Here is a 25,194-nt window from a genome sequence, read left to right as displayed (position 1 = left end):
AAGATCTGCTGTGATAGACATAGGGAAATGACTTCAGTCTAAAGGGGGGGAGATTTAGATCGGATATAAGGAAAAAGTTTTTTACAATAAGGATGATGAAGCACTGGCACAGGCTGCCCAGAGAGGTGGTGGAAGACCCATCCCTGAAGACATTCAAGGTCAGGCTGGACAGGGGTCTGAGCACCTGATGTAGCTGTAGGTGTCCCTGTTCATTGTGGAGAAGTCGGACTAGATGGCCTTTAATGGTCCCTTCCAACTCAAATGATTCTATGATTCTACACCTTCACCATGAAAACTCATCTCCAGTTCATCTTCACTTCTCTCCCTTCCCCACTCCTCCCCTTCACTCTGAAGACATCCTTTGACCAAAACAAGCCGCGGAGGCTAGGAAAGACACTGACGTCAATGTAAAAGTAAACCCAAGAGGTCTGGTTCCTGTATTGCTGTGCTGGGCTGAGCGCTGGAGAGCGAGTGCGCTCTCACTCGGTTGAGGAATCCAGGAGCGGGCTCTGAGATCAGCAGCTGAGCTTTCTCATCCAAGCTGTGTAAGTACCAGCGGGAACATGCAGAGAGGGGGAGAGGGAGGGAGATTTACCAGCTGCAGCTCAGGAAGGTAGTGTGCTACAGTCCTGGCTGGACTGAGAGTTTGGAGGCGTGCAGATTGGGATGGGAGCTCTGGAAAGTTGGGTTGAGAGCAAAGCACATGGGTTTGGGTGCAAGTGGGAAGAGGATGAGGAGCACCTCCTGGGGAGCATCTCTTGAACTGGGTGCTGCGTCTCATCAATGGAAATGGTGCTTCTCATCATTGAACTGGTCTATTTGGATGCCAGATTTGTACTGTTGTGAGAATGCACACTTTATATGCATAAAGGAGGCTGCAGACAAAACTGTCTGAGTGATTCCATATGAAAAATTGGGTATTTCTGGTATATCTCCACATCCTGACTATCAAGTCCAGCAACATATGCACATACATGTTTCAGTTGTCCCTGCATAGAGATGCAGAGCTAGAAACAATGCCTTTACACTCAGACCATGAAAAAGTGCTCTGAAAGGGCTCAAAATTATTTATGATTCAGAGTCAGGAAGCAAAAAACTTTCACCATGGAAATGGTATAGAAAGCACTTTTACTTTGGGTTCTCCTGAATGGAGGAAGCGGTTGGTGGGTGAGAGGGATGGATGGTCAGCGACTACCGCTGGCCGCAACGTGTCTGGCTGCAGTGCATCACGCGGAGAGCATCTCCTGTCATTTACACAAACTGTAGTCAGAGGCAGAGTGTGATGAATTAGAAATGCAGCTCTTTGGACTCATTTCAGCTGTGTTTTGGTAACAGGAGGCGCCTTCTCTTCTAACATTTATCACGTGCCAAAACCAATTTCTCTTCTTCAGCAAAAAGCCATCCCTTTTCCTGAAATGGCAGCTCCTTCAGCACAGCTCAAACTTCCCCATTCAGAAGCAAAAGGCAGTGGGCATGCAAGTTTAATCCCTATTAATTATGCCTGACAGTCCCAATTGAAAACCACTGGCGCTAATGCCTCTGTCGCCCATGATTAGATGCAAAGGCTGCATCTCAGCTCATGATGCAAACTCTTTCCTGAGACAGCAGAAATCTGAGCAGCCATGGAACAGAGGAGGCAGCAATGCCCACCATCTACATGACACAGCATCCACAGGCACAAGGGAGGGACTGCCTTGGGTGGGAGCATCTTTACTATAGAAGATGCTCTTCTATCTCCTTTGCAGGCAGAAATATCTGTCAACACACAAAAGGGAAAGTAAATCCCATTCTTCCCCTTTTCTTCTTACAAAGTCATGTGGCCAGTTGATGTCTTAATTAATTAATAATTTCAGCACATTTTGCTTAGCTCCATTTAGGCCTCCTTTGCCTTCTCCACAGTGTGTTGAGATAAAAAACAGAGCCATCTCTTCCCTCCCCTACAACCACCCTACAAGTCTTCCTTCCCCTGTTTTGAAGGAAGCAAAGGCCAAGGAAGGAATTGTACATGAAACACCTCTCACGGCACATTCCCCCACAGGCAGCGCAAGCAGAATGGGGGAGGCTGCTGAGCAGAGCAATAAATCCCACTCTGTGCATACACAGTGCTTTCGTGGCTCTACTCCCTGCTATGCACATGAAGATGTGCCCTGGAGATGATGCAATTCCTGCAGGGCTGTCCTCCCACTATGTGCCCCTTGAGGGGAAAAGGTTGGATCCTGCACTCCAGCTTGTGAGAAGGGACTTTGGCTATCTGTGTTTTAACAAGCTGGAGACAAGTAAACAGGGATTTTCACCAGGCAGGTGCTCAGCACATTAGGAGAAACCTCACCCTTTAAAGGAAACGTGAGCCTCTGCATCTAAAAATGAAGACAGCCAAATTCCTGAGCCCCTGTCAAACCAGCCAAAGCTCCCTCATGGGAGCATCACAAACACACAAAGTGCATATTGCTTGGACTTTTCTTTACACCATAGGCTGTCACAGGAGATTTCTATGCATGCTCAGTTGTTAGGTTTAAGAGGAGGTGAAACCATTTATCACCTCAACGTGCATCTCAGTGAATGTCCTTTAACATCTAAAGCAAAGTCTATAGACCCTCCTGAGGAACACCTGCTGCTTCTTAGCAAGCCCTCTTGTAAATATTGTAAGGAACTTGCCACCTCTTATTGCTTTCTCATTCAACTCCCCTCAATTTTTCACACCTGCGTTTTAATTTACAGCATTTAAGTCAAAACAACCAAGGATACCTGTGAGAAAATCCTATTCACTGCTTAGTAGAGAAACTCTTTCCTTTCAGTAGGTCACAGCAGAGTCCAGCCAAGATTGATCAAACCCAGAGGTGGAAGAGATTGGACTGACATGAAAGGTGAATCATGGAAACTGAAAGGTGAAGCTGTGGGTCATATGGGGTTGGTTGAGCTGCTCTGTGACACCCAAAGAAAAGATGTCAGCTGTTGGGATGACATTAACCAGGGACGCTGCTGTTCAATCTCAGCATGATATTTACTGGGATCAATATGCCATTAGTATATAGACACAGAGGAACTGGATATTTTATTGCTTCTTACCCATAATCCATAAAAGATGTGCAACTTATCTATCAAAGTCTCAAAAGTGCCATCAGAGCCACAACAGAAAGGGTGATGACTTCTGTATCAGTACAAAAGATTTGCTAGCAAATGTCCCCTTTTCTTCACAGCTCAAGCCACTTGCTCTGTAACTAACTGCCAGAAAAAAATGGGGCCCTATGAAATGCCCCTAAAGCTAACAAAGGTGGAATATGGCTCATGTTGGCAGCACCCCATCAACAGCACGTGCTGAGGTTGTCAGCTCTGTGGTGAGCATGGTGGGAATTTACCAGCGGTTGGACTAGATGATCTTAGAGGTCTTTTCCAACCTTTATGATTCTATGATTCTCTGAGATGCCAAAAGAGATGGATTTGGGTCTCCTTCGGGGGCTGCCAAAGAAGATGAGAAAGCTTCACAAGTAGGAAGCTTCCCCGAGAACCTGTCACAAGGAGGCTTTAGCCTTGTGGGTGAGGACAGGGATGCTGTGAAGGTTTGCAGAAGTTCTCTGATTCATCCAGAGCATCTACGAATACCTCTATCTGAGTATCTTGTTCACAGAACCCAAGAATCATAGAATCATTAAGGCTGGAAAAGAACTGTAAGATCATGTTGTCCAACCATCAGTTCAACACCACCATAACCCAGGTAGGCATTAGCAAGGTTAAACAGCACAGAGCTCTGAGCATGCAGATCCCATACAGAGACCACATGAAGTGTTTGTAGCCCATCAGGGTCCTCTTGGAGCAATGATCCCAGAAGGACAAAGCAAAATGGGCATCTGGGCACAGGAGGAGGGGACACCAAGGTCCTCATCAGGCAGGATGCAGGGGGAAATCTGTGTGATCACACTTGCAGAGGTGCAATCCTTCAGCTGACAGGCTGTCTCATTTTGCTTTGGTTGAATATGCCAAGCAATACATCTGCAGGAAAAATCCAGGCTGTCAAGGCACATTACACTGTCTTCAGCAACCAGTTATGTGGATAAATTGATTGTCATTAGAGTGATGAAGCAGCCCAGCAAACAAGCTATCAGGAACAAGGCAGCCCATTTTTCACACAGCAGGCTCAAAGCTTCCCCCAGCTTTGATAAAATATACAGAAAATCGTCTCCAGGCTGCACTGGTGTTAGAGACAGACTTGTGAGAGCTAAAGGAAGTTGGCAAGGGACAGAGATTTCTAATAGGCTGATAACTACAGGGTAAGCTGAGCAGACACTTGCAAGGCTGGGTTGTAGGATCTTCATCATTGAATGGCTTAGGTTGGAAGGGATCATCCATTTCCAGTCCCCTTGATGTGGGCAGAGTTGCTAACCACTAGATCAGGCTGTCCAGGGTCCCATTCAGCCTGGCTTTGAACACCTCTAGAAATAGGGCTTTTACAACTTCTCTGGGTCATGGTGGAATGTTGCACAGGGCAGGTTTGCACAAAACAAAAGATTGCACAAAGAAACACGCTGTCTCCAAGATACTCCTTCTCCCATCATCCACAAATAAGTTCAGTACTGCTGGAAGAGAATCACGGAATCATAGAATCATAGAATCATAGAACCATAGAATATGCCAAGTTGGAAGGGACCCCATCATCGAGTCCAGCTCCAAGTAGTGAATAGGCTTTGCATATCTCAGCCATGCAAATCAGGTTACCCAATTGTCAGATCCCACTGTCACATGAAGGAAATGTAGAGCTCACTCCAACCAGCAGCTACCCCAGAGGATGCCCAGGACTGAAACAGCAAGGAGCAGACATCAGGAGCCATTCACTGTTGGGACAGGGAGAGGAAGGGGAGCAGTGCTGCCTCTGGCCCATGGTAGATTAGGGCTGTCTCATACCAGGGCTGATTGCCTCCCACTCACTGCAGTATTAAATTCACCCAAAGAACCAGAGTTACTAGGACACCAGCAGCAATAAATCCCAACTCTATGATTCCTTGTGAGCTGCTTACCTAGGAAAGTGCAGGATTATTTTACACGTACTGATTTATTAATATACTCAGGATGGCTCGAGCCACTAGTTCTTGCCCAAGGGAGCTCTGCTGTGGAGCTCGGCATCTTGACTCTAAGTGTTGGGACTGATATATGGCTGTCTGTGATCAGATGGCATATCTAAAAATACAGAGCCTGCAGTTTATTTTTCTTGGAAAATGGAAAGACACCCAAAGAAGCAGAGCCCAGTTTAGCAACCAAAGTAGGCTGGATTTTTTGCTTTAAAGAAGCCAGTGGAATTTGCCCAAAGGAAGGTAGATTGTGTTACAGCCGTGGGATTAACCTCTGCCTTCAGTGCTGTGAGGTGGTCCTACAGCTACCTAGGCTGCTGCTGTGGCTTTAAGGCTCTAAGGAATGCTGCCCTAGGATACACAAGCAGTAGTAGTCATAGGATCATGGAATTATGGAATCATAGAATCGTAGAACCATAGAATAGCTGAGCATGCACTTGATCCCATCATCTGTGTCACTGACAAAGATGTTAAGGAGTATCAATCCCAAGACAGACACCTGGGGGACACCACTCATGACTGGTCTCCACTTGGTCATAGAGTCATTGACCACAACCCTCTGGCTGAGACAATCCAACCAATTCCTTATCCACCAAGTAGTATACCCTTCAAATTCATCTCTCTCCAATTTAGAGATAAGGATGTGGTGTGAGATCAGGTTAAAGGTCTTGCACAAGCGCAGGCAGATGACATCAGTTGCACCCTAACCCAAGGAGATCTTCTAGGCTTTGACCATCAGGATCTGGGGCAGTCATTGAGTGCACATCTGTATTAATGAACAAAGCCTTGTGAGATAAATATATCACACTTTGCTCCCAGCGAGCTGCCTCTAACATCTCTGGACCTTCCATTAATCCCCCAGAATTTCCAACTGACTCAAGTTCACAGCAGATCCCCTATGACCCCTGTGAGAGATAACACCAAGTTGGAAGGAAGTGTCCATCTGCCTGAGGGTAGGAAGGCCCTGCAGAGAGATTGGGACAGGCTGATCGATGGGCTGAGGCCAGTGGGATGAGCTTCAACAAGACCAAGAGACAGGTCCTGTACTTTGTTCACAACACCACTGCCCATTGTGTCTTCAAGAGAAAAGTGATGACTCTGGCACTGCAGCTTCCTGTAAGAAACCCCTTTAAATCACATGTTTGATTCCCTTCCTCACTTCCTGAAAATTTCCCAGGAAAAGGACGTTTCTGCACCTTGTGCTTAGGGGGACCATTCCAACAATAGAGAAACAGAGGAAAATTGGCTTTGTCCCTGCTGAGGCCCTCACACAGAGCTCTCCCTAGAGCAGGACTTGCCTGCAGGGATGGAACCTGTAATTCCAAACATCTGAAAACACAAAGGAAAACACTCCCTGCAAAATAACGAAAATCAGAAAATGTACCAACTTCTTCCAGAGGCAGCAATTTTAAGAATCACTTGTAACCAGGCAGCAGCAGCAGGGTCATTTTTTGTTGTTCTTTTTTCTGGGTTTTTTTTTTTTTTTGGTTTTTTTTTTTTTTTTTTTTTTCCAAATGGGGCCCTTTCATTTCTTCGTGTTTCTATAGAGTTTTTCATCACCATGGAATTTCCTACGATAATCCACCAGATTTATGCTGCCCTGTTCCAGATCAGAGCATTGCTGAGCTCTGTGTACATCTAACAAAAGCCAGCCCTGCCCTGAGCCTTCACAATCTCTACAAACCAGGCAAACAAAGGGGATAGGAGAGGAGGATTAGCATGCTCAGTTTGCAGAGAGAGAGCAGGGAGGCTATGTGATTTTCTCTAAAGCCATTTGAGGAGCATGGAGCCAAAAGGCAGATTTTCTGAGTTGTAGGCATCCTTCCTCCTGGTTGCTGTGACTCTGTATGGCATCAGGGCGTGGATAAGGCTACATCTTGCTTGTATGACAAAGAACTCGTGTTGAACAGATGGTCCTGGCAGAATCTCACTGCTCTTTGCCAGGTCTGTGAAATCAGAGCAGGTGGAGGTAGCAGATTGGTCCCCTAAGGCCCCTGCTGCTTCCTTGCTATGAGTCTGTGAATGTCCTTTCTGTCCTCAGTACCCTACCTCTACAGCTTCACTGCGTGCTCACAAAATCACAGAATCACAGTGTGGTTGAGATTGAAAGGGACCTCTAGGTCCATGTGGACCAACCCCTGCTCAAGCAGGGACACCTACAGCAGAGTGCCCAGGACCACGTCCAGGTAGCTTTTGGAGAACTCCAAGGATGGAAACCCCACAACTTCTCTGGGCAACCCATTCCTTTGCTCAGTTGGAGGTTTTCTGGCTCAGCCCTACTACACTGTTCTTCCCACCACCCCAAACACAAGAGTAGAGCACTGAGAGGTACTTTGGGGCAGCCTTCAAGCTACATCCCAGTGCAAGCATCCCAAGTTTCCTACTGATTCCTGCTGGGAAAAAGCCACTCCATAGGGCCCGACCTCCTCAAGCACATGTGCCCGAGAAATGCCAAAGCCCTGGCTGCCTGCATAGCATTCCCCTCCAATCACCAATGTCCCTGTGTACCCAGTGACAAACAAATCCAGCAGGAATTACTTTGCTGGGAATGGGGTGAGGTTGTGACGCTGGACATCGTGTTCTTGGCAATTAGTTCCTGAGTCTTTGAAAAAAATAGCAAGAAGAAAAAAATAAAATAAAAAAAGCAAGAAGTGGCTGCTGGCCAGAGGTGGGCTGGGGGGACATAAAGGTAGGAGTGCGACATTGTAAGGGATCCCAGCTGGGGTTGGATAGCAAGGGATGGTTGAGACATGACACGCTTTTCTGAGTTGCCAAACGGTCTCTCCAGCTTATTTTGTTGAGTAATTGATTGAGGATCCATACTGGAAACCTCACTGGTGTGAGCAGGGGAGAGAAATGCAGGGGGAGGCAATGGTCAGAAAAGTCAATTCCTAAAAATGCAGCAGGCAGGCAGGAAACTGGCTCTTGTACACTTTCTCTCCCATGCCTGACTCACTCAACAAGTGGTTCATCTGAGAAGCACTTGTCTTTCCCAGTTCCTCATCAAACAAACAAATCACAGCTGGATCCCATCAGCAGGAGCCCCCCATATGGCAACTGTCTGATCTCCCTCCCTGCCTAAAGACGCAGATGGGAGGCTGTTCAGTGGCAGGGCCATGGATAATGGTCCCTCTGACCTTTGCAATTCTCGGCGGATGGTGAGTGGGTTCTGGGAAGTGGCTGGGATCTTAGGGTAGTGCCTTGGCATAGGAAACTGACTGCTCTTCTCTGAGCCTCTTGCGTCAGGTACGTATGGCTGCCCCCTGTGATTATAGAGGCAGCTGGGTTGTTTTTATGGCACATCACAGTCTCTGTTTCTCATGCTGAGAGTCATGCTATCAGCCCTGGGGTGCTAAGCACATCCAGGGGAAGCAGTTGGATGCTTTCTTTCTCTGGGAAGAAGAAGGTTGTGTTTTCCTGTCCCTTTGGTGTTTTTGTCCCCAGGCATTGCAGGAGAGGTACAAGTTCTGGGAGACAAAGGTTGTCTCTTCCCTGTGGGTTTTGTCTAGGGTTCAGTTCAGTGCAAAGAACTTTCCCTACAACCCCTCCAGCTACCACCTTAGGCATAGATATTATGAATGTTTCAGAGTTCAGACTCAAAGGGGATCTCTGATCTTCCAAACAGCCCTACACAGCATGCTTCAGTCAGTATATCTGAGAATAGCAATGAATGACCTTCCAACAGCCTAGAAGCTAAAGGCACATCTCCCTCTGCTTGGCTTCAAAGAAGGAAATGCCATAAGCCCAAAGCTGGGTACTGACAATTTTGAATCCAGCTGTCAGCTGGATCACTAAGGTTGGAAAAGACCACTAAGATAATTCCAGTCCAACCATCAACCCGTCACGACTATGCCCACTAACCATGACCCTCAGTGCCACATCTACCCTTTTCTTGAACACGTCCAGGCACGGTGACTCCACCACATCCCTGGGCAGCCTGTTCCAATGCGTTACCACTCCTGAGAAGAACTTTTTCCTAACATCCAACCTGCACCTCTGTTTCCTAATGAAGGGGGAAGGTTCTTGGGTGTTTCAGGTAGGTTTCCCATGGACTCTGCTAAAGCATCCAGAGACAACCCAGATCCACACAGTTGCCACAACTCCTTTTACCAAGCACCAGTTTGCAAGCTATGAAGAGGAGGGAGTTTTCTCCTTCTGCACTGGTGATGGAGCAGGAATGAGGGAAAGGTGCAGACTCTACCTGATCCCCTGTGCAATTCCATTTTCCTGCTGACCCTGGTGTGTTTCCAGCCCTTGAGTACAAGTAGAGTCAGAGCTGGATATAGGATGAGGAGTCAGGTGTTCCTCCTGGTCCTTCTCAGCCCCACCAAGTCTGTATAGCTACAAGTTGTTCCCATCAAATATCTGCTTCTCTCTCCCATTCGAATGTTAGTAAAAGTTAGGGCAGGTGCTTTCATCCATCTGGCAGGAGCTTGGCACCTGTTAGACCCTGCTCTGCTCCATTACACTCTGCAGCAGGGCTGGGACAGAAGCCAGTGTTTTGTTCCTTGTCCTTTGACAATGTTCCCACACTGCTGTCCAAAGCTTTTCTTCCAGGGGAAGGGAACACACGTCTCACTCGTTAATGGTAAGGAAGCATGATGGGGTTAGCTGGGCCCCTTTGCAATGAAAGACATTCCTACACATTTGTTAGGAGTCTCAGTGTCCACAGATTTTACCCTAACCCAAATGCTATGTGGAGCTTTCTTGGCAGTTGTCCTCTGTGAAAGGTGACTCCTTTCCACCCTTTGACCAGCTGTGAGAATCAAACCAGTTCTCTGAGTACTCAGTTCTGTGTCTGATTCATAGCATCTCACAACAGCCATTTAGGCTGTAGAGAATTAAGAATTCAGGGCTTGTGTTCAGTGCATACCATAAGGATACACATGAGCATTTTCCAGTGATTATTAAGGCCTACGGATCTTCTGGGGCAGATTAACTAGAGATAAGAGGTGTTGTGGAGGGTAAAATGGATGCAGACTGTCTTCCATGCAGTTGACTTTTCCTGCTGTGATAAAGGATTTACTCACATGGCAGGGAGCAGACCACATCTATTGTTGCCTCTTTATCAACCTTGCATCTACATCAGCAGGGCAACCTTTTCTGCAAGGAGTCTTGTAAAGATATGCTTGCGTTTGTGACCTTGGCCATTTCCTTTGCCATTTCCCTTTCTGATTCTTCTGCTGCCTGATACAAGAGCAAAACAGTGGACAAACATTTCAGGACATCTGTGTTGGTGGGAAAATGGGAAAATGTTCAGTGGAGGTGGTCTACAGGAATATGAGTTCAAGTTCTTTGAAGCAGCTAATCAAAAGAGGATTCCCAGACTGCTTAGATCCCACACTTCCTGTGCTCTCCACATAGTGAGGATCCTGTCCTTCACTGTCCTCCATGACCACAGGTGAAGGCTTCTCAACTTCCTGAGCTCTGATTCTGCCAGGTCTGGGTCCAGGACCTTCTTGGATAGAAGCTCTCCTTCACCACTGGTGAATGAATTTCCGAGGATCTGTTCAGTAAAATAGAGAGGGAATTCAACTTGACCAAAACAGGCATGTTCAGATACAAGCCTTGTTTGGGTCCTTACGGAGTTGGTCAACAGAAAGACCTTGAGAGCCGATCCTGCCCACCTTGGCAGTTCAGTAATTCGTTATGCTGCACCCAATCTCAGCCTTGAAGGGTAACTCAGCTTTGCTCTTCAAATAAGACTGGCAAAGTATTCTCTTCGCCTGACAAAAACAGAGAAGATGTCTCCCCAGGGTGGTGATTGGTATCAGCCTCCTGATCCTCTCTTCCAGAGCTGCCTAGCTTCCTGCTTTGATATTCTGTGCTACAGAGGACTTTTAAATGGAGCCCTGTCCCATCTCTACTTTATATGCTAATGTTAATGGGTTAATATGAATTATTACGGGCCAGCAGCACCCTTTCCTGTCCTGACTATTATTCCTTCTCCAATGTGCTCATTTTAGCTGATTAGTGCCTTCTTCTACTTACAAGCTTAAGATACCCACTGCAATATTTAATATTGTTGCATATTTAGCCAGCAAGCTTGAAAATTTTCCACTTACTAATTCTTTCCTTTTTTTTTTTTTTTTTTTTTTTTTTACCTTCCTTCTCCCTTTGGGAGCACCATAATATCTGAAAGGAGAGATGATAGAAGCTTCATTAGCTATGATTGCAACTCCTCCTGAAGTCAAGTGTGGGAACCGTGTCTGGGACAAAGTGTGGCCCAGAACCCGGATGTGCCTTCTCCACCTTAACAGCAGCATTTGCTTCCCAATACGGCATGTTCTGCTCTATCTCAGGCACGACTTGAAACTTTGCAGCTGTTGCCACTATAAGTCTGGCTCTAAATTCGGCAAGGAGAGAGAGACTGGGATAGTGGGGGAGTGCAGGCCATGCACAAGGGATGGGAACAAAGCTCACATGCATTACACAGGAGAACAACTACAAACTAGTCCTCATATAAGAATGACCAGGCATGTGAACAGAGTATATAGGTATCAATAACTCATTCTGGAGAAAGCTTTCCTTTCTTTTTATGGTCCTGCATTTGTACATCCAGAGAGCTATTCCTTAAGCATAACAGTTAGGTTAGCAGACTGGGTGAAACTTAAACATTTGCCACCACAGACAATAAGAACAAAAGGCTGGAATCAACAATAGGTTGATTTCTTTTTCATTCTTCCCCTTGTTCAGTCCCCAAGAATGAAGGAAGAGAAGGCAAATTTATTATCCAGAGATGACTCATGGAGGCCTTACAATCACACTCACTTTCCAAATCATAAGGAAGTGAAAAGCAGATGAGATCCCAGGCACGTGGCTGAGCTGGAGGATAGTTGTGAAAGGCTGGATGTTTGGATCAGGGTGCACAGAAAATCAAGCAGGATGTTCCTGAAACTGGGGGAAGAATCTGCCCCTCATTGTAATGAAACTCAAAATAGAAAATCAATAAAATATCCAGACAAAAAAGATCAGCTCAGCTTTCCTGGGAAAGATTCAAGGGTGAAAAACTAATTCCAGAAAATGAGGTCAACCTTCTCTAATATCCATAGCTACTGTTTGTGCTCCAGTGAGACACACATGCATGGAGTTTACCTCTCCTCTATTTAAGGATTTGGCCTCTTGACCTGGAATTCACTGCCTCTCAGTTGATCCTGTTGTGTTGTTACTGGCCATATCCTGTGTGTCTATTGTGTTGGCATCAGTGTTGTCTTTATCTAAATAGTGAGGAAAAAAGCAGTTCAGGGCTGACGCTAAAATCCTAACCATTCTCTCGATCCTCCTAAATAACTAAATTTGAGACAATGTCTCACTATATTTTTTACTTTCCTTTTTCCCAAGAGGGATCTCTAAAGCTACAGTAAACCTTCCTGCAGGTAACATCTGTTTAGGTCCCCTTTGAGCCCCACCCTGCAGAAGATGGCTTTTTTGGTATCCAATTTAGACAAAAAAGCATCATCTCATGAGAAGGACTCTGAGGGCTTTAGGAGATCTGAGTCCTTACAGTACTGGTCAAAATGGACATCTTGAAAGCTGGTCCAGTGCCTTGAGCCCATCTCAGCATTGTGATACTTTTCTGTACTGTGCCCAATCTCATAGAATCACAGAATCACAGAATATCCTGAGTTGGAAGGGTCCTGTAAGGATCATCGAGTCCAATTCCTGGCTCCATACTACAGCCAACGGTGTAGGAACACACAATTCTCTGCTATGATAACCACAATGATTCTACCACTAGTATGGAAGGGCAGTGTGAGGATGGAAGAATGTGTTGGGGGTCTTCTTAGAGGAACTACAACTCATCTACACTCAGCTGCTTCAACTAAGTCCATGGGCAGACATGATTAACATCTCTTTCAAATGACTGGAGCCAGAAGTCATCAAAACACGTGAACTCACCCTTCATCTCCCTCTGCCAGGTCCTTTCTTAGGGTCTGTTTTGGTTCAAAGCATGTCACAGACATAGTCGCATTTCATTCTTCCTGAAAATACTGGGGACTTCTGTCTAATCCCAGCTCATATAGAGAAGATTAACAGAGAATATTTTCCTCCTGTGACATTGCTGTGGCCTTGAGCTGACAGAGCTCTCAGTAAAGGGATTCCATTCCCACAGAGACACAGGAAAATTGAACCGGGGAGGAGGCAGGTGGTGCAGCAACACCAATATTAGTTTAGTAGAGATGTTCACTGTGAGCAAGGCTGAAGCTCCCTTTAGTGTTTCCAACACTTCATAAATTTGAAAGAGATTTAGGGCAAGGAGCCAGATGTTTCAGGAGAAATTCTGACCACTAAAGACAAGTGGAAATTTTTTTCTTTTTTTTTTTGGAGTGTGTATTTTTTCCCATTAGTTGCAAAGCTATATTTAGAAGAGAAGGGGGGAGACAGAGAGAGAGAGAGAGGGAGATTAGGCATTTCTTCATATTCTGTAGTCACTCCAGTTCTGCTTGTAGGAACAGATGCCTCTTTCCTGGAGCGATAGCATTCAGGTCCACAAGGAGATTTTCTTACCAGCAGCTCTTCTAACATAGAAGGGAGATCAGGCCAGAGGTAAGTCAGTCCTGGTGGAGGAATATATCAGAGGGATTGTAGCAGCAGATGCTTTGGGACAGTGGTCAGAGTGGAACGGGGGAGCATAACAGGAAGAGGTAACAGTAAGGGGGACAAGAGGGAGTCACTGAAGACCTGACCCCAAACCCAGCATGGAAAGCATGGCTATCACGGCAGGGAGCTGTGGAAGGTGGAATGGCACCTTGTCGAACGCATGGAAGATGTCCATGGTTCTGTCCTCGCTGCAGGTGTGGAAGTTCACCAGGAGGTGCCCATTGGGACAGTGGGGCTGCAAGGAGGTTTCTGCACTGTGGGGTTTGAGGGCAGTGCCATGCTATTTGTTTGTTCTCTAAGGAGATGGGGGTGATGAAAGATGTGTGAAGGTGCTGACTTCTCCCCGGAGAAAGATACCATGCCTCTTCTGAGGAGTCAAGTGATGTCTTGTTTGTGAATGCATTCCTTGACATGGTTTAGGGGACATAGCGGTGATGGGTTGACAGCTGGACTAGATGGTCTTAGTGGCCTTTTTCAACCTTAATGATTCTATGATTCCATGATTCTATAATGATCTGTATGCAGGTTTTTGAAGGCAGGAAAGGAGACAATGCATTGCTGGGAACAAGGTCATTGGGACCGGGGTTGTTTTGTCTCTGTCTGTGCTGCTTCTCTGAATCAGCTTGCAGGATCATCCTAAGGAGAAGCAGATTCTCTCCAAGATCCTTAACAACACCTCTTAAGAAATGCTTTAATAGTAATACAAACACCAACACCTCAACTTTTTCCAGGTTAATCTGATTAATCCAAAACTTGCACATCCCCAAAGGCGCGGGAGGGGATCTATCTGCACAGTGCAGTAACTTACATGCCTAACATGGGAAACTGCAGCAACCAGCCTCCCAAAGGGTTAAGATCTTGTAATCTACCCTAGGATGCCTCCCTGCTCAATCCCCTTGGCTCCTACCTGCATTGTTTGTATCACCTCCATTGCCTGTGCTCCCTGGGGGTTGAGCCTTGCTTCCTCTATCCTGGACCATACAGAGCCCCAGGTACTGCCTGACAGCAAAACTCTACTGCTGCTCTTCCCTCACTGTCCTGCTCAGGCTTCTTTCCAAGGGATGGAGCCAGCAGGCAGCTGAAAGCAGAAAGAGGGAAAAGTGCTCATAGACAGCTACATTTGCAATTAAGAATTTCCTTTTCAAAAAGCAAGCAGCAACACACAGGCCTGATGTTGCTCCACTTTAACTCCTCCAGTGCTTTTGCACTTGTCTGTGAAACTTTTGTCTGTGCCTATATCATAATTCTCACTGCAGGGCTCTCCTCGTGCACAGCCACAGTCGTTTTTATTCCAAACTGACATTTCTAGCACCGTGTCCCAGGCACCCTTGAAAGGCTAGATGGATTACTGTAATCCCCAAAAACTCAAATACATTTCTCTTGTGATGTTACAACCTCCCAAGAAGACAGGCACAAATCCATCTCTACTGGCTAGCCCTACAAAACTCCAAATCCATGTGTTTCTTTCCATATTTAGATTTAAACAAAAATAAAACCTCTTGTATTTTTTTTTCCAAAAAGAATGTACTTTCCCCTCATATTACACTGATCCACAAAGGACAGAGCAGGAAGTCATGCTCTGATTTCTTTTAGAGTCTACTGTGGAGATGTAGATGACAGATGGCACTTGGTACTAGTCCTGGCAGACTATGAGATGTTGGTCTTTGAAATGCTAACAACAGGATTCATAGAGAATTCACCAGGGCAGTTAGGAATTCCATCACCCCAAGGCCAAGATTTGGTAGAGCAGAAAAGAAAGACAAGGAAAATGCTACAGAATCCATAAGTCATTGTAGACATCTAAATGTTTCAGGAGGGGCTTTTCTATACAGTGAGTTAGGAACAAGCAAGTGGAGGTGTGAAGCCTCTATTAGCATTCCTAAGGTGATCTGTACAAGTAAGCTTCATCAAAACATGCTGAAGGACCTCTGGGTGCCCACCATGAATGGGCACACGTTTGGGTCTGGAGAGGCAGACAGAAGACCTGCGGCTTGTGCACACAATCCCACTTCTTTGTTCACTTTATATGTACATCTGGGCTCCTTCTTTCAAAGACCGAGGCATTACTGCTGGAAATGGACACAGAGAAGTTTTAAGTTCTGAAGAAATCTGCCAGCACATTAATTGCTTGCTCTATGTACCTTTGGGAGCTTTGTTCCATATTTTCCATGCATGCTCAGGACAGGGTTGAGAGGGGACCATGCAGCAATTTTTGGGTTTAAAATAGATTGTATCAAGGATGTTGCAGACTGGTGATCCATCACCTGGTGTTAAAAAGTCAGCTTAAGCCCTAACGCAGAGAGCAGACTGTTCAAGCCAGGAAACATCCCTCCCAGTCATTTTGCTCCATGAAGAAGAGGAACGCAGTTTGGAGGGTTATGTTCCACCTCTTCTAACTGGCAGGGATCCTTCATGGACTCGGATGACCTGTTGGACTAAATTATTGCACAGGCACCCACAGGCTATTACTTGTCCCCAGCCAAACCTGGAGGTTGGGCTCCTTGCTCACAGAGGACCTGATTTTGGCATTTTGTTTCCTAGAGAGCATGGGATACAGCTGTGTGCACACGCAGCATTGAACTATGAACAAGATAGGGTAAAAATCAAATCACAACTCATGGCAGTACCCAAGGCAGTGCCTTGGAGATGGAGGACCTCATGTAGCCTCACTGGTACCAACAGAGAGCAGGCAAATGGTTTAAAAGCACATGAGCAACATCAACCCCCAAACCAGCATTGCATTATCCCCCCAATACACGTCCTTAGGCTGTGATTGCTTGCATAGGCTGAAGGACAGCATGTGGCCATGCCTTGGGATTGGACATTTAAGTTTTTCCTTTGCCCAGATGGGAAATCTGATTCTCAAGAGAAACTACAGAAATGTAAAAGTTTGGGTGGGTGGGTGTTAATCCCACTTGCTGTCTTGAAAAGTGTGTTCACACCTTCCTCTAGGCTCCAGGCAAAGGCAGGAATTTAGCTCATGGTTCTTCAAACCATGGGACAAGATGGGACTTGCCATCACGATCTTCAGGCAATCAGTTACTATCTCTCCCTAGCCAGGCAGTTTCTGCCAGAAGTAACACATTATTTGGTATAAATCTGAAATTATTTGATGACAGACAAATAATGAGGCAAGCCAAGTTCTCTCTTTGAAAAGAAGATATCCAACATGTTTGCAGTGTTTCAATGCCAAAGTAATTGTGACTTTGTAGGGAAGATCTAAATAAAAAGATGTGTTGAGGAAAGTTTTAGTAAACTTTTTGCAGGTTCATAGTAGAGGAAACAAGGATAATCTGGCCATGTTCAGTACTTATCTGTGTGTTTGTCAGCTCCGGCTTCCTCTGTCTTCCCTATGTTTTTCAATTTGTTGGCTAATTTCAGCCAAAATTTGGCAGAAGGGAAAGATCACCTCAATTTTCAGGAAATCAAGCAGCAATGAAAGGATAAATTCAAACAAGTTCTGGAGCCAAGGAAAGAGTTGGAACATAAGTCCTCATTAATACAACCAGATGTCCACATGGGAAAAAGCTATTAATAACCATCTAAACCCGGGTAAAACATTGATCCAATGTTTTGAGCAAGACGCTAAACCATAAGAAAACAGGTGTCATTTCATCTGGCATTCACCATGTCAGATGTGTGCTTTGAGCCTTCAAAGCACCTGTTAGTTTCACAGCACTGGAGAAGAAGGAATAACCCTACCCTGGACTGAATCTGACAGTTTTTAGCTGCAGTTCCCCAGAGTCAGGTGGTTCACACACTTTGTCTAGCCACCCTTAGTCCTGGAAGCTTCTAGCAGACATCAGTGTCCTGGAATCAAATGAGAGCACGAAGGTAATCCAAGGGCTGGAGCACCTCTCCTATGAAGATAGGCTGAAGGATCTGGGCTTGTTCAGCCTGTAGAAGAGAAGGGTGTGGGGAAACCTCATTATGGCCTTTCAATATTTAAAGGAAGTTTATAAACTTGAGGGAAATAAACTTTGTACATGAGTAAATAGTGATAGGACAAGGGGGAATGGTTTTAAACTGAAGGAGGGGAGATTTAGGTTAGATGTGAGGGGGAATTTTTTATTGAGAGAGTTGTGAGGTGCTGGAACAGGCTGCCCAGAGAGGCTGTGGATGCCTCGTCCCTGGACGTGTTCAAGGCCAGGTTGGATGGGGCCCTGGGCAGCCTGGTCTAGTACTTGGTCTAGTGGTTGGCAAACCTGCCTGTGGCAGAGGGGTTGGAACCTGATGATTCTTGAGGTCCCTTCCACCCCAAGCCATTCTATGATTCTATGTGATGCCCTCAAATATAGAGTCTTCCGTACCCTGGGAATAGCCCCATTTCTGCTTTGTTATGGTATAATTCTCCCCCAAACATAGCTCCCTTCTCACAGCCTGGGGGCTAGATAGGAACCAGCTTTTCCCTTCTGTCAGCTGGATTTGTTCCCTTTCTCTCCCTTTCTCTCTTTCTCCCTCAGTTCCCACGATCAGCAAACCCACCCTCCTCAGGCTGACAGAATGAGCTCTACTACATATAGGGCCACTCCTCAACATGTACAAAAACACCATATTTGGCCAGTTTGAGCCAGAGTTGAGCGAGAGCTTGCCAGAAGAATCATACAATTTAAACCGAAAGAGAGTAAGTTTAACCCTTCATTTATAAACAGGATGATAAATCACCTATGGAACTTTAAACACGGAGAGACTGTAAAGCTAAACACAAGCTGCCTCCATGCCAGGCAGCAGAGCAAGGTTAGCAGACAGGACAGGGTGAGGGGGACAGGGAGATGAGAGAGGAGACAGTTTGTCAGGTCAGATGTTCACATTCAGGACAGGGAGATGAGAAAAGTTGAAGCTGTTTATACTAAATAACACTTGTTCTCACTTATGAATGTCCTTTTCATCTTTCCCATCCCAGTGCATGTCTCTTTTGTTCTCTTTCTGTATGCAGAGATCCTATCTGTACACACCAATAAATAACCCTTTTGGAAAGTGCTCAGAACAAAGCTCAGTTGCTTGACCTGCCTTTTCTTTTGTATCCCATTACTTGAGCTGCTGAGCTCGATCCAAAAGTACCATGGGTCAAGGAAGAAACTCCAGTTGACTTCAGCAAGCAGAGGGTGAGGCTTAAGGCTGATACAGAGATAAAAGTTGGGTGGAAAGAAATATGGGATGGCCAAGGATATCGTCCTGGGGCAGACATAGCACTGAGCTGCAAATGCAGCAAGCAGGATTCCAAGCAGCAAAGGAAGAGATCGCAGTCCCTGGTTTCAGCACCAGTGACCATCTGTTTCCTATTTGGCCCAAGAATGATGGAATTGGTTGTGTCATGTAATGATAAGAAAGTATGTCAGAGCAAGTCCCTGTCTCTTAGTGCTGAGCAGGGACCTTTATCAGAACGAGGGAAACCAGGTCAACCTCCAGTCTCCCTCCCTTCCCATATCCCATTTCTACCCTGATGCCTGCTGTACTTTTAAGGAAATGCTACCCACAGCCTCAGAGGCAGACAGACAAAACCCAGCCTGAGAGGTATAATATAACAGCATAGGTCAACTGGCGTGTTCATACAGCGCTCAGAATGGTGCGTGTTTACCCATCATGGATTTTGCAGACTACCAGCTCCATGAAACAGTTTCCATGGAAATCTGGGGAGAGGAGGGGTGAGTTAGCCATGAAGAAAGCCCAGCTCCAATCCCTCCAGAGACTTTAGTCAAAGAGGATTGTAGCACAGGGGCTATTAATTCTGCAAGAGAAGGTGGCTGGTTCTTGTAGCTCTTCATGAGCTCATGCTACTGCTGCAAGGCATAAATAGTGACACCATAGCAAAACAGAGGTTTTCAGAGGCTGCAAAGCTTCTCACGACCTTCACTGACTGCTCCATGGTTATGCATAGCTGAACTGACCCACTTTAACACCTGCATTAATATTTCTGATAACAGAGAGAGACCTAGTTGGGGTAATTTTTGGACTCAGAAATGAGGGGAGGGGGACAAAATTGGAAAGCTTTAGAAATGTTTGCTTCTCCTCACGCACGAGGTCAGGCTGCCTTTCTATGCCTTGTTCAGCCTGCTGCAAAATGGGGCAGTGTACCTTTGTCAAGTGCTTGGAGACCCATAATGGAAAAATACTTAGTAGCTGTTAACCAAGGGTTTGGTCTAGCTCCATCTCATTAAAAGCACTCAGAGGAATGTTGTTGCTTTGCCAGTCCAGCTCTCCATCCTTTCTGCTTCTGAGCCATGTAATGAGAGCAGTCCCACAAACTAAAAGGCCATTTACCCGAACATCTATCAGCAACAATCTGATTAGAGGAAGACTTTTCCCACTGCAGCCCAAGAGCAGTTTTTCCATAGCTTGTCAGCAAGGAAACCTTCAGAATTACTTAAATTTGCCAGGGTTTCTTCCATGTTGTTGCTTGTATTGTGAGCCCAAACAGAGCAGCAGTAGAGCAGGAAGAGACACCACCTCTAACATAGCTCCTCCATTACAATGATGAAGTGCTGCCTGTTATTTGTGTGGATGATTGCGATATCTGGAGTTTATTTCATTGCACATGGGACTCAGGGGAAGAGGGGACTATGTAAAACAGCACTCTGTATATGACAATGATTTTAATTTCTGTGTATGGACAGCACTCACAGGTGTTACTTTCCTACTAGTCTAAAATGCCCTGCATACCTCACTAGTATTACGAGAATGAGACGCATTTGAATGCAGTTCAAGTTCCTGATGTCACTGAAATAGGAAAAGAAAAATGTAAGTTGAATATCAGGTGTTCCTGATAACAGATCTGAGAGTGAAGAAATACTTGAAATACTTTCTGGAAGAGCTGAGCTACTAAGAAGACATAAAATCAGAGAAAACAGCCAATGCCTTACAATTACAATGGGATGAAAAGCCCTATTGTCCACACAAGTTAATAACCTCAAGGGCCTGCTAAGGGATGGGATGGGTGATTTTTTCTTCTCCCCTTGTTCAACTCTATCTGTTTGAACACAAATATACAAGCTCATGGCACATTCAAGAAGCAAAAATGTCTCTATTTCCTGGTTTGTACAAGTGCAGTGGCTTCCATGGTGCTCCCCTTGACATCATCAGCAAAGGGAAATTTGGGAGCAGATCCAGGCATCTGCTCATTTCAGTTTGTTTTTGTAATTAAAGAGCCACATAAACAAGCAGAGCAGATCAGATGGTGAGAATATTAGAAAATCATTTTAAAGCGATGCTGGCTGTCTGCGTCCTCCTCATGGGTCTTTCTCAGATGCCACACTTTGCAACTCCACTACCTTCAGCCAGTCTTGGGTCGAGTTTTTCCTGTTATTCCCTACCAGTTTCCTTGGCGCAAAATCTGAGGAGACAAGACTTTCCCCCAGGAGTATGCAGGCTCAGTCAGATCCAGACAAAATAAAGCGAACACGTGTCGTACATTGGCTGCCACTGGAGCTCAGTGTGAGTTGAGGTAATCCAGCCATTCCTAAAAGACAAGATATGCCAACATCTGGCTGCTGATGGAAATGTCCTAAGGCAGTCTGACATGAGGCTTCAGGATTTCAGTCCTGCAGCATAATTTGCCACCTGGTTTGATCTCAGGAGGGCTTTTATGGTTAAGTACCAGCTGTTCAAATGGACAATCCTACTATGCAAGTCTGAGCACTACCTAAACACAACAAATTGCCATTTGTTTGTAAATATCTTTCAAAGTTCAAAAATATTAAAAAACAGCCTTTTTCTTTCACACCACTTCCATAGATTAGATGAGAGACAAAAAGAAACCAGAACAGTAACCAGTGACCAGATTCCAGACTGGCTGACCTGGACTTTCTCATGGCAGCAAAGTCAATTCTGCAGACATTTTCTGGGGGAACTTCATGCCAGACCTAAATTCACAGAATTATCATAGAATTATAAAGTCATAGTATCATAGAATCATAGGATGGCTTGGGTTGGAAGGACCTTAAAGATCATCCAGTTCCAACTCCTGCCATGGGCGGGGCTGCCACCCACCAGGTCAGGCTGCCCAGGGCCCCATCCAACCTGGCCTTGAACGCCTGCAGGTATGGGGCATCCACAGCTTCTGTAGGCAAACTTTGCCAGTGGCTCGCCACTCTCTGAGTAAAGAATTCCCTCAGTCCTAACCTTTGTTTTTGCCCTACAAGTATTCTGTCTAAAACTTACCTAATGAACCATATAGATAAACCACAGCAGGGCTGTAGCATCCCATGAGGACTCTTATCTCAAGAGTTGACAGTTTACCAAATTTCTCAACCTTCTCCAAGCTGAGAAGGAGCAGAAAAGCACTCATTCTTTGGCAGCTCAGTCCTCTACAGAAGCCTGCTGGGCCACATCCTATGACCCTATCACCAGCACAGGTTCATAACTTCTCTACTAGAAAAGACCTGGGCACTACAATGGAACCTTGGCTGAAAGAAAAGCCATCAAGTGTTGTGTTTTTATTGCAAACAAAGGAAAGTGAAGACAGGTTGAGAGACCTGGGACTGTTCAGCCTGGAGAAAAGAAAACTGAGAGGGGATCCCATCAATTAGATATATTTAAAGCGCAGGAGTGAAGTGGATGGATGCAGCCAGACTCTTTTCAGTGGTGCCCAGTAACAGAACAAGGGGTAATGGGCACAAACTGGAACATAAGAAGTTCCACATGAACACAAGGAAAAACTTCCTGCAAGTGCTGGAAGATGTGTTTGTAGCTCCTTGTCTACCAGCCCTTTCACACTTGGCTCTTTGGTAGCAGGGATTTCAAACCCTCATAACTCAAATCTTTCAGCATTAGTCTCTGCTGATTCAAGCTGATTTTTTTAACCTCACAGTCCTGTTCAGCTTCTTTTGAGATATTCCAGACATTTTTCAACCATTTATTTTTATTGAAACCAGCCAAGTCTCCGTATATATTAGGCTTTTTTTTTTTTATCTTTTAATATACAAATCAGTTTAAAATAGTGTGTAAGTCAGGAATGATTTGCAAATTAAACTGTCAAACCCTGGCAGGAGTAGTGGCTGACACCCTTGGTTGAAATCTCCCGGCTGCTGTTGCTGTGAGCACAGATATCTAGAAAATGCCACACAACTTGCTTGTGTTTTCCTGGAAAAAGCCATCCTTTGATTTTAGGAAAGCTTCACAATTCCTGAAAATGCTCCTGTGCTCAGGTCTATATGGGATCACTTGGCCAAAGGAAGGGATGCAATATTTCAGGAGTCAGATGATGCGGATGTGGTTGTACCAATGATCATTTTCCACGTGGCTGACCCAAGCAGGACTCACACACCTCGATTTTCCCTTCTCCCCTCTGTTCCCCTTGGCATAGCTCATTTCTTTGTTCTTGCACAGGCCTTAAAACCACTTTTAAACAGGAACAACTTGAGGTGGGGATTGTACATCTTCTAAACACCCAGCTGGAGCCACAGAACTACAGTAGTTGTAAAAGCAGGTATTTTCCTAGCAATTAGGGATAATCCCAGTCTGCCACTTCATATATTGACAGATAAAATGCCTAGAGAGTACAGAAGTACATGTAACTCCTGAGGCTGTATAAATACATTGGTTAAAATGTTCTTATGTGACAGTATTCTGAGCTCTAGGGTGTGACATACGCATCAATATATCCCTATGTATTTTCTTCCAGATTGCTGGAAAGCCAATGACCATGCCGACCTCCTCCACCCAAGTGCCAGCTCTTGACCATATCAACTATACGCAGCAACCCAACTCCAGCATCTACATGTTCTCCAAGTTCATCCACCCTGACAAAGAACTGTACAAACAATTTTACAGCCTGTGGATTGCCCTGATAGTTGTCAATGCCATTATCTTCCTGGTGGGTGTTGTGCTGAACAGCTTGGCGTTGTATGTATTCTGCTTCCGTACTAAGACAAAAACCACCTCTGTTATTTACACTATCAACTTGATTGTTACTGATCTCTTGGTGGGCTTCTCCTTACCTGTACGGATCATCATGTTCTATACTGCAGAGGACTGCCTGCATTGCTCTTTTGTTCATATCTTCAGCTACTTTGTCAACATGTACTGTAGCATCCTCTTCTTGACATGCATATGTGTTGACCGCTACCTGGCTATCGTACAGGTGCAAGCCTCACGAAAATGGAGGAACCCCACCTGTGCCAAGGGGATCTGTGTCTTCATTTGGATCTTTGCAACTGTAGTGACTTTCTCCATCCTCACCATGGCAATACAGTTTGCCCAGTGCTGCCTCTCTGAGATTCTGGTCCTGATGGTCTGTGAGTACTTCTTCCCCCTCATCATAATCATCTTCTTCACCACCAGGATTATGTGTGCTCTGTCCAAGCCCAGCCTCATGCACCAGAGTCGGGAGAGGAGAATGAAGGCTGTGCAACTCCTTATCACCGTCCTCATCATCTTCATGATCTGCTTCACTCCTTTCCACGTGCGACAGGTAGCAATCTCCATCAACCCAGACATGCCCCACAATGTCAGCCTCCTTGTCTACCATGTGACGGTGACTCTGAGTAGTCTCAACAGCTGCATGGACCCTATTGTCTACTGCTTTGTCACCAACAACTTTCAGTCAACCATGAAAAATATCTTCAGGAAAGCCGAACCAGAGCAAACTGCTGTGGACATCCTGGGTATGAACAAGAACACCAAGGGCTCCAATGCAATCATCACTTTCTCAAACACAATAGGAAGCCCTGTGAGCTTGCCGTCACCAAGCAGTGTCCAAATCTAACCCAGTTCTGATGGGACATGCTGCAGTAAACCAGTATAATGGTGCTGGAACACTGGTGGGGTGCATGGTACCATTGTCCTACATCTTTGTTGTTTAGGGAGACTTTCAGAATGACAGTGGCAGAATTTTTTCCTCAAAAACATTGCGGTCTGTTTGGAAAATTGAACTTGCAGTGCTTTTAGTACCAATTCAAAAGAGAGTTTATTAATTACTGTTCCCAACAGGAATGTTTTCTTTGTATTTTAATACAGACATTTTGCTAACAACAAATTCCATATCGTGGTTTTCTTTTCCTGTTTGACATTGTAACACAGCACTACTATGGTGGCTTAGAAAGCAGTAAATCCCTCTGTTTTCTATGAAAGCTTTCAGGCCTTGGACATGTGCTTAAGAGTAAAGGATAAGAGTCATGTTTCCAGGGCTACCCATCACAAAGACTTCAGATGCCAAGGGAGTGAGACAGAAAGTATTGTAACACACCTATCACCAGCATCTATTCAGTTGTTTCTGAACTTTTTCAGGGGAGAGATTGTGAAGTCAAGCAGTAATGCCTCCTCTCTCTATTTAAGCATAAGAGAAAAAAATTTTGTGGGTATGTATGTTTTCATGCACATTGTCTGGGTTTGGGGAAAGTTTAAAGATATGTTCCACCGTAATTTGGATCACTAAATCCCCTGAACTGCAGATGAGCATACAGAGAGCTGTGAAAATGAATGTGCTTTCCAGCAAACTCTGCTGTTCAGCTCTCTCTCCCTGAAAAACAGCCAAGATGAAAAGCAGAACCAGACTATAATGCTATACTATCCTTGTCTGAGTTTTCTTCCTGTCACA

The 25,194-nt window shown here is 45.3% G+C and overlaps 1 protein-coding gene across 3 annotated transcripts; it reads left to right on the top strand.

Moving 5' to 3' along the window:
• On the top strand, positions 251–24,658 carry GPR20 (G protein-coupled receptor 20). Of its 3 annotated transcripts, XM_021388292.1 has the most exons (3): positions 251–545; positions 2,796–2,864; positions 23,281–24,658. In XM_021388292.1, exon 3 carries the CDS (start codon positions 23,296–23,298, stop codon positions 24,361–24,363), a length of 1,068 nt encoding a protein of 355 aa, XP_021243967.1. In that variant the 5' UTR covers positions 251–545; positions 2,796–2,864; positions 23,281–23,295; the 3' UTR covers positions 24,364–24,658. The 3 variants fall into 3 exon arrangements, with proteins under 3 accessions (XP_021243967.1, XP_021243966.1, XP_021243965.1); XM_021388291.1 differs by lacking the exon at positions 2,796–2,864; XM_021388290.1 differs by lacking the exons at positions 251–545; positions 2,796–2,864 and adding an exon at positions 13,421–13,607.

Source organism: Numida meleagris, chromosome 2, assembly GCF_002078875.1.
Source record: "Numida meleagris isolate 19003 breed g44 Domestic line chromosome 2, NumMel1.0, whole genome shotgun sequence".
Taxonomy (NCBI): Eukaryota; Metazoa; Chordata; class Aves; order Galliformes; family Numididae; genus Numida; species Numida meleagris.
This window is presented reverse-complemented; position numbering and strand designations above follow the sequence as displayed.

What these genes read in the sequence shown, in the direction of transcription:
- GPR20 (XM_021388291.1), top strand. Translation starts at nt 23,296, where the DNA reads ATGACCATGCCGACCTCCTCCACCCAAGTGCCAGCTCTTGACCATATC.